At 49.1% G+C, this 9,619-nt stretch overlaps 1 protein-coding gene across 2 annotated transcripts in view; it reads right to left on the minus strand.

The window, feature by feature from the left end:
* Positions 1 to 7,827: 7,827 nt before the first annotated feature.
* Positions 7,828 to 9,619, minus strand: part of Spon2 (spondin 2) — a 7,388-nt gene continuing 5,596 nt past the window's right edge. The window contains exon 6 of one of the 2 annotated variants that reach the window (XM_021211111.2): positions 7,828 to 8,560. In XM_021211111.2, the coding sequence (XP_021066770.1) occupies positions 8,376 to 8,560 (185 nt within the window). In that variant the 3' untranslated portion in view covers positions 7,828 to 8,375. The remainder of the gene's footprint in view (positions 8,561 to 9,619) is intronic. The other variant, XM_029544930.1, reaches the window with a different exon arrangement.

A 9,619-nucleotide genomic window follows, 5' to 3' on the forward strand; every position in this document is an offset into this window, starting at 1 on the left:
TTTTTTTGGTTTTTCGAGACAGGGTTTCTCTGTGTAGCCCTGGCTGTCCTGGAACTCACTCTGTAGACCAGGCTGGCCTCAAACTCAGAAATCCACCTGGTTGTCTTTGGGGTTTTAGTAATTTGATATTTTCAAAGTGTGCCTCACGACTCATGACCTGACACATTTCAAAGTTTCCTATAGTTGAGTTTAAGAAGCTGAACTCAGTGTGCAGAGCTGCTCAGAGTAATGCCTGAGCAGATTCGAGTTGGAAAAAGAGGTTTGAAGGCAAGGGATGTGAGGCTAGCTAGAGCGTGAGAAGAGCCTGCCATAGGGAAAGAGTGGTTATGGGACAAACACAGGGAGACCTCTCACGTGGTTGTCAGAGCACTGTGACGTCACATTAGCCCCACCTCTTCAACAACTCCAGTGGCCCAGTGACTCTTGCTGTCACAAATGTTGGCAGCAGGCAAAATAGACATATCACTCATCCCTTTTATTCCTCCGTGGCTCCTTGACTTCCAAGATGGAAAACCCATTTTCATTACCAGGAAAATGGTCGCCACGCCAGGATTTACCCAGGTGTTACCTGCCAAGAGCACACAGAGCAGGCGCGGGTGTCTCCTGTGTGCCAGGCTTATCCTCATAATCCAAAGGACTTCCTGTTGTCACATCGTCTCCGTTGTTTCTACAAGCACAGAGCAGAGGTAGAAGCCAATGCTCAGTGTTAGGTAGCAGGGCTGAGAGCTGGACCTAGGGTGCTGTCCGAACTTCCCAGCCCGAAGCACAGCTTCTCCCTCAGTGAGCACCAGGGAAACTGCAGGACTGTTTCCCCCTCGTGTCCTGTCCCATCATGCTCTGAGCTCGGCCCACCTCTGCTCTCTTGACTCCCAGCTTGCTGTATTAATGCAATAGTTTTCAAACCACATTATCATTCTTGTAAATCAATCACTGAATAATGGTCAAGGTTAACGGAAAGACTTCAGTGTTAATCAATAAAAGGTAAGCATGAAAATATGTAATCAGTATTTGTAAAGGATCATGTTACATTTAAGTTCCATTTTCTCCTTGCATTCAAATCATAAAATCAGATGTTGATTCTGACTGTCATGTTAGAAGGCTGTAGTGGGGCCGGAGAGATGGCTCCGCGGTTAAGAGCACTGACTGCTCTTCCAGAGGTCCTGAGTTCAAATCCCAGCAACCACATGGTGGCTCACAACCATCTGTAATGGGATCCGCTGCCCTCTTCTGGTGTGTCTGAAGATAGCTACAGTGTACTCATATCTATATATCTATATCTATATCTATATATTACTAAGTGCCTGTGTCTTTCTCAGACGTGGGTGAGGCACACCTGTGAGGAAATGTGTTTGCATCTGGGAGCACCCAGAGATCACTATGGTGACAGTGTGGTTGGCAAAGTCAGGCTCTGTGAGGCATGCGTCCCTCATGATACTTCCTCCCCACGGGGCACTGGGCTCCTGGGAGCTAGGGGCATGTAGAGTCAGGCTGTATGTCCTGATATAGAACACTGGCAAGAACTGTCCATTCAGCCACTAAGTGACATCAGAGACTTTCAACCTGAGGGAATCTGACAGCCCAGAAAACCAAGCCTGGGCTCCAGGTGTCAGAACGGGGCTTCCTGTTTTATGAATTATATAATCTACCCTGAAGGCAATTTCCATGTCAGCTTCTCATAACTTGATAACCTATCATAGGAGAAAATATTTAATGTTCTACCTACTGCCAAGTACTACAGACTTTGGGAGATTAGCATTATGCCATAAACCGACACCGGGTCTCAGCCTTCAGCGGGAGAATCCGTCTTACCCGCCTGTTATCAGCACGCCACTTGGGATGTCTCCGCTCACTCTCACAGCATGGAAATAAAGACCAGCTAAAAATGAAAAGGTAAAGCACAAAGGAAATGTCTGCATCTTCACCTCTGCGGCCCCAGCCACTTCTGGCGGTTCTGTGGTGAAATGGGCCAGTTGTAAGGCATTGTTCACTGGATGTTTGCATTTCACTGAGTAATTTTGTCAAGCTGATTTTTGTAAGAAGTGACACATGGCACCTACACTCGGGCAGATCATTGCTGCCAACCCCAGTGAGCCAGATAAAAAGATATTTGGGCCTCGGGGCCTTTCCAGGGATGAGGCTGTCAGAGGTCCTTTCAGTCGCTGGCTTTTGAAGATGCTGAGCTGTGACAGTTACTGCCAGGTCAGTTGGCCGCAGGAAGCCTGAGTTCCCTCCTTTACAAGGTCCCTCTGGTGGGGCCCAGCGCTGGCCTCTGTGACCAGCCTGAAGTTCTGTCTGTCCCCATGGCATGGCAAGAGAGGAGAAGGACAGAGAGGAGGAAATGACAGAGGGAGAGTGGTGTGGGGTGTGGGAAGAGGGCGTGGGTATGTGCATAGAGGAGGGATCAATGGTTTCTGGGATTACAGTGTCTGAGAAACTTGGTAGCTTGACCTATTTCTCAGGGGTCCTTCTGGTCACCGGGGCCTATGGTCCACTTCTCTGCACTGAGAAGTGGTAAGGGCCTGGATTGTTTGTTTGGTTGGTTTGGTTTGGTTTGGTTTGGTTTGGTTTTTTTGAGACAAAGTCTATGTAGCCTGTCCTGGAACTCACAATATCGACTAGGTTAGACTCAAATTCATAGAGATCTGCCTGCCTCTGCCTCCAGAATTCTACCAAGTCTGGATTTTAACTGAGGCCTTGCCTTGAGAAGACTCATAGGACAGTGACAGACACTTCAGTGATCCAGCATGGTGACAGGCTCTTTCCTATGCCTGGCAAACTTGGGCAGTAGCTGTCAGACTGGCAGGTCTTTTCATTGGCAGTTAGATTGTCCTCAACAGAGCCAAGACACTGAAGTCACTGTGCCCGCACCCCCCCACCTTCCCCCCTCCCACCCCCACCCCCAGCAACTACAGAAGACCACGGGAGCCAGGACACACACGGGAGCCAGGACACACCTTCCTATGCTGCCTTCTGGTGTTGAAGCATTAGGTGTCTTCGGAATGGCTTACTTTTACTGTCATCATTGGTAACACTGGTAGACTGGGATGGGGTGGTGGCACTTGGAGGTGACACTAATAAAGACGGCAGCTGTCAGGGAGGTGGCGCCTGGTGCCATCAACATAATGACAATAAACAGTAGCAATTAAATGGCAGGTAGAGAGTTCCAGAAAGCAGATGGAGAAAAAAAGAAAAAAAAAAAAAACAAAACAGAAATCAGACAGGAGAGACAATAAGAGATGACCGTCCAGCGGGAAGAGAGCAGAAGGCTGTGGAGAGCTAGGAAGAGAAACTAGAGGCCCTGCTGGCTAGAAGGGCCCAGCCTCAAGGCCAAGTTTCTCAGACACTCCAGTTCCAAAAGTTCTAATGTCAGCTGCTGTCGAGCATGGAAGGTCGTAGTAGTCTAGGCCTAAGAACTGTAACATTAGTCCCTCAGGCCTTTTAACACTAGAGGGTGTAGGTCTGAGGGTTCCAGAACCGGAGACCCACTGCCCACTATCGCCTCCTGCTGGTTACAGTAGCTGCCAAGTTGAAGGGGGAACAAGTGCGTTGATTGTGGTTAAAGCCCAGAGCAGTAAGCCTCTACCTTGAGCACATCCAGCCTAGACCAGAGCGAAGGCCCCTAGCTCTCCAGACTCGGAACTGTAAGCCTCAGGATGTGACAACCCAGTCGCTACGTGCTAGGCCCTGAGAACCTGAGACTGCTAACACCAAAGCACTTCTCTTGACCGCACATGGTTGACGTTTAGGTGGAACCAACGACCTCACCCAGGAGGCTAGAGCACGAGCTGGGGGAGCTGGGGAGGCACAACTGACTGAACTATATAGACCTGTGTTGATTCCTTTCATTTCTGGACACACTGTTTCATTTTTTGTTTTGCAGTAATGAGGATTGAACCCAAGACCTCACACATGTTTGCGCTTTCCCATTGAGCTATACCCTAGTCCCAAACACATACTCTTTTTTAATGTGAGAGTATACCGTGTGAGAATGCTTCAATTCAAGATTTCAAGCTTCAACACCATGTCTACCTGTATGCTGCCATGCTTCCCACCATGACAATAATGAACTACACCTCTGAAACTGAAACTGTAAGGCAGACCCAATGAAATGTTTTCCTTTATAAGGGTTGCTATGGTCATGGTGTCTCTTGAAAGCAATCAAACCCAGACTAAGACAAAGGGCCTGAATACCCTTTCCTGAACATCCCCCACATAATTAAAAAGAAAATAAGCCTGGTTTATAAAATGTCACTGGATTTTTTTCTCTGCCTTCTTTTCCTTAACTGCGATGTGAGATGTCTTAGGGCTTCATCACTGTGAAGAGGCACCATGACCACAGCAACTCTTACAAAGGAAAACACTTATTGGGGCTGGCTCACAGTTTCAGAGGTTTAGTCTATCATCCTTGTGGTGGGAGGCATGACAGCATGCAGGCAGACATAGTGCTGGAGAAGGAACTGAGAGTTCTACATCTTCACCCGAAGGCAGCTTGAGCGTAGGAGACCTCAAAACCCTTCCCGATATGGGCACACTTCCAACAAGGCCACACCTCCTAATAGTGTAACTCCCATGGACCAATGAGTCCATGGGGGCCAAACCTATTCAAACCATCACAGGAGGTAACAACAGAGCCTGCAGCATGTGGTGGAGGCAAAGATCATCCCTGGCAGACAGTCCACATGATTTTATAGTCAAATACCTTAAAGGAGGCTGTCCTGATGTACTGTGTTTATGTCTCTATCTCTGCTCAGTGATTATTAAAAAATCCTTTTATTACGGAAAATATATATTCACACAGAACTGCAAAGCTGTGTAATGAATCCCAGTCTTTCATTTCGGTCTCCTGGCTCCGTTTTTTTCCTGGAGGATGTTAAAACAAATTCCAGGTTAGAAACTATTTTCCACCCATCAATACATTAATATCCGCCTCTTTTTTTCTTTTTCTTTTTCTTTTTTTTTTTTTTTTACATTTGTGTGTGTGTGTGTGTGTGTGTGTGTGTGTGTGTGCATGTGCATGCGTTAGGGTTCTATTGCTGTGAACAGACACCATGACCAAAGCAACTCTTACAAAGGCAACATTTAACTGGGGCTGGCTTACAGGTTCAGAGGTTCAGTCCATTATCATCAAGGAGGGAGCATGGCAGCTTTCAAACAGACAGGGTGCTGGAGAAGGAGCTGAGTTCTGCATCTCGATACAACTGCAGCCAGGAGAGACTGTCTCACAGGCAACTAGGAAAAGGGTCTTCAAAGCCCACCTCCACTGTGACACACTTCCTCCAAGAAGGTCACACCTACTCCAACAAGGACACACCTCCTAATAGTGCCACTTCTTGAGGCAAGCATATTCAAACCATCACAGTGTTTGTGTGTGTGTTTGTGTGTGTGTGTGTGTGTGTGTGTGCATGTGTGCATACATCAAATTTATATTGTCAGGTTTAATGGTAAGCACCTTTACATGCTGAGCCATCTCTCTGGCCCTGGTACCACCTGCTGTTGTGGAGCACAGCAGAGCCACCATCTGTGATGCCCTTTATCCTGTGTGTGGACTTTCCAGGTTCTGCCACCACCCAACACCCAATATTATATGATCAGTGGACTGAGCAGTCTGCAGACATCAACACAAATACCAGGTCACCTTATTTGGCCCACGTGCCTTCAACCACCCTGTGTTGTTCAGGGCATGACAGGATCATAGACCCTCTCCAGGACCTTCTGCCCTTTCCTTCCATGGGCTGACTGGAATGGGGTCAACTGTTCAGATACCTCAGGAAGGCAGGCCAAACACTGACCTTATGTACGTTGTCTTGTCAGTAGACAGGTCAGCGTGTATCTCTTGAATCACTTCCACAGACTTCTCGTTGACCTTCTTAGGTGACCCAGGTGGTGTCTCTCTGCCCACTCCGGCCCTCCCTACTCGCTGCCCTCGTTTCAGAGCTTTCTTGTGACCCCACCCAGCAACATGTCCCATGAGGGAAGGGAGGCAGATGTGGCATCTAGCAGGGTCTCCACCATTCAGTGTTCTCATGGATTTTGAAGACTCCATAGCAGCTTGTGACTTTGTGAGTATGGTCTCGCAATCGTCACCATCTGTCTGGAGCACTGAGCCCACCCATCTGCTTTGGCTTAAACACACCACAATGGCACCTCTCTGATCTTCTTTTTGGTTCTGAGCTCCTGGTGCGATACATTCTACTGATATCCTGGGACTGATCGTTCTATCCCTAGGATCTCCTGGGTCTGATCTTAACGGTTTACCAATGCCACCGCTGATGGCATGAAGCCTGGTGCTCTGTGTGTGTCTTGGGCTGGTGACCACATGTTCCTGGGGACAAATTCCAGTAATGCTTCCAGGTAGTCATGTGCTCTTTGCTCCAAAGTTCCTCTGGCGTTACCCTCCTGGGAACGCCTTCTCTTTCTGTCTTCCTTCCTTCCTTCCTGCCTGCCTGCCTGCCTGCCTGCCTTTCTTTTCTATTTCAGACAAGGTATTACTCTAACCCACTATGTAGCCCAGATTATCCTCAAACTCCTGGCAGTCCTCCTGTCTCACCACCTATCTGCTTAGAGAAAGCTTTTAACCAAGGTTTCTCAGATCTCCATGACAACCTCCAGACTGGTGATCTTGGTTTATGGTCAAGAATTTTCAATAACAGCAAGGTACCTAGTGGCGGGAACTGGGCCTGGCATCTGACTCTGGACCCATCTGGGTAAAGGTCTCAGTCAGTCAGAAGAGTAATCAGTCCACCAGGGTCCCCTTGAAGCAAGAAGAACAAGTTCTTCACATCCAAGCTGATGGAACAGGGCCAGGAGGATATCCGCAGAGTGCCGCCTAGCCTGGGGTAAGATGCCAGGGTGACTTCGGAATCTGCTGGTGTGGGAGGAGGAAGACTGAGCAGTCCTGACACAAGAGCAAGGCCCTGGCAGATCAAAGTGAGCCCTGGAGGCTGCTGCAGTTGGCATCTGCAATGTCTACACAGCCCACTGTTGAGGTTGGTTCACTGGAGTGGGGCTGTGAGAAACAGGGCCTCTCGGGAGTCCTTATGTCACTGGGAAGCATCTATGAAGGAGGTAAAAAGACCTCACTTCTTTCCTCTTTCATGCCAGCCATGAGGCCTTTGGTCTCCTGTTTCCTCCTTGCCAGGATGTTCTATCTCATCTTGGGACCTAAACAGTAGGTCTGCAGGACCATGGGCAGAAATGTTCCAAACGGAGACAAAGCAGGCCTTTCCTCTCTATGAGCTGGTCGTCTCTGATGTTTTGTCACAAAGACAGAAGCGGACGCTGGGGGGGGGGGCATATTTGAGGTTAGGGTGCCTGGGCTAAGGTTCCCAAGAGACACCCACCTGTCCATGGCCAGCAGAGCTGTTTCTCAACGGGAAAGAACAGAGCAAGGACCCCTGTAGTCATGACTGATTGGGTGCTGCTCTGAACATCCCGCCATGTCTGCTGTCTTTGTGTGGTAGAGTCTAGGCTGAGTGAGCACTGCTTTCAGGCTGCTCTGCCTGTGGTACCTGAATCCTCAGCACAGGTTCTGTGAGGGTGTCTCCTCACACCCGCCACCACTCCACAACCACAGCATCACTGCAGGTTCCTGTGAATGTGCCATGACATCACTGCAGGTTCCTGTGACTGTGCCATGACATCACTGTGAATATGCTGTGACATCACTGTGAATGTGCCATGGCATCACTGTGAATGTGCCGTGACATCATTGTAAATGTGCCATGACATCACTGCAGGTTCCTGTGAATGTGTGACCCCTACTTGTACGTACCAACGAGCGCCTCTGCTCCAGGGTGTCCAGGGATGGTGGGAGGACACCCTCTGACATTTTTCAGGAACATGGCCTTTATTCAAATGCAAAGGGATCAACGACACACAAGGGCCAAGTTTCCAAAACTGCCCCTCTTCGTTTGTTCCTCCTGTGGTCACCCCCATGTGGGCACAAGAGTGGTGTGAAGGTTGACTCCCTTGGCCTCCAGGAGCACGAGCGGTGGCAGCAGGTCTGAGGTATCTGACAGCGGTGTGGTTGTGGAGTTCACAGGCTTAGAGCATCCTCTCAGCTGTCCCTGGCACGCCTGCTCTCTGCATCAAAGGCCACCTCCCTCCCACCACAGTAATAAATTACGAGGGAATTCATGTAGATCAAACCCGCGAGCCTCAGGAGTCACACAGTGGGAGAGGCAGTCTGTGTCTCACCTGCCACTGAGGGTCTCTGTGTCAAGACCTTCTGTCAGCCCAGGATTGGTGGGAAATGGTGCAAAACTGCCCATGCTCTCCATCCCTGCCTGCACGGGCCTCCTGGAAACACCTTGTGGCCCAGATCTGAGTCCCAGCCTTAAGGGATCCTAAGGGCTTCTTGCTACTGGAGTCTGGGTTTAGACGCAGTTATCTGGGGCACACTCGGCCTCTTCTTCAAGCTCGGGACAGGGAGCCCCATTGTTAGCAGGCTGAACACGGACATAACGAGTTCTGCTCTTGGCTCCCAACTTTCCACATGGTCCTCCACACAGTCCCCAGGACGACCACAGGGAAACCTCACAGTCCAGCGGTGTCTCTGGAACTGGATAGAGCACAGGGGAGACTGGATGTGACTGCTGTGTAAGATACTTGGAAAAGGCAGAAGGGACCACCCCAACCTGCGCATTCATCTCGGGAAACAACCCTGCCCCAAAGTCTGAGCGAAACATTTGCTTTTCTCAGGAGCATGGAGCAAGACACATGAGAGGTATCACTGACACAGACTCTAATAACAGCCAAATGCCTGGCTGGAATTGTTCCTCTCTAGACATGAGCTTCAGGGGGACTTGTAGCAGCTTGAACCCTGGGATCTTACCAGCTGTGGAGGAGGTGTTGCAACCATGGGGACCTCTCTAAGGGGAGGTGGCTCTCAGGCCACAGTGACCTTCATAACTGACATTACTGAAGTTCTACAAATGCCAGAAAATGCTTTGGATTGTGGGGCCTCACTCCCCATTGAGATCCAAACACTTTCTATAGAATTGCTTTGGATTGTGTCTCCTCTGTTTCCATAGTATTCACGAATTTAAAAATAATCGGTTTGGAGTTGTAGCTAAATGACCTGATGATCTCCATTTTCTAGATAAAAGTGCAAATGTCCCTATATTCAACACATGCTAAACCAGTCAGCCAGCCAGGGGAGAGCAATTGCCTACAGGAGGCCAGGAGCCTGGTCCCCAGCATTGCAGTCACAGGAGGACAGTGTAGTGCTAGCAGCAGGTGGGCTGGCAGCTCCCTGGGAAGGAGTCCATTTTTCATGAGCCCTGCCCTGTGTTGATGTAATCGATGTATGAGTTCCCCAGGAACAACTCGGATGTCGGAAGCATTCAGAAAGAGACATAAGGGGGCTGGAGAGATGGCTCAGGGGTTAAGAAAGTCTTCTTGACTCTTCTGAAAGTCCTGAGTTCAAATCCCAGCAACCACATGGTGGCTCACAACCATCAGTTATGAGATCTGACTCCCTCTTCTGGAGTGTCTGAAGACAGCTACAGTGTACTTACATATAATTAATAAAATAATCTAAGAAGAAGAAGAAGAAGAAGAAGAAGAAGAAGAAGAAGAAGAAGAAGAAGAAGAAGAAGAAGAAGAAGAAGAAGAAGAA

Source organism: Mus pahari, chromosome 13 (genome assembly GCF_900095145.1).
Source record: "Mus pahari chromosome 13, PAHARI_EIJ_v1.1, whole genome shotgun sequence".
In the NCBI taxonomy this organism is placed as follows: domain Eukaryota; kingdom Metazoa; phylum Chordata; class Mammalia; order Rodentia; family Muridae; genus Mus; species Mus pahari.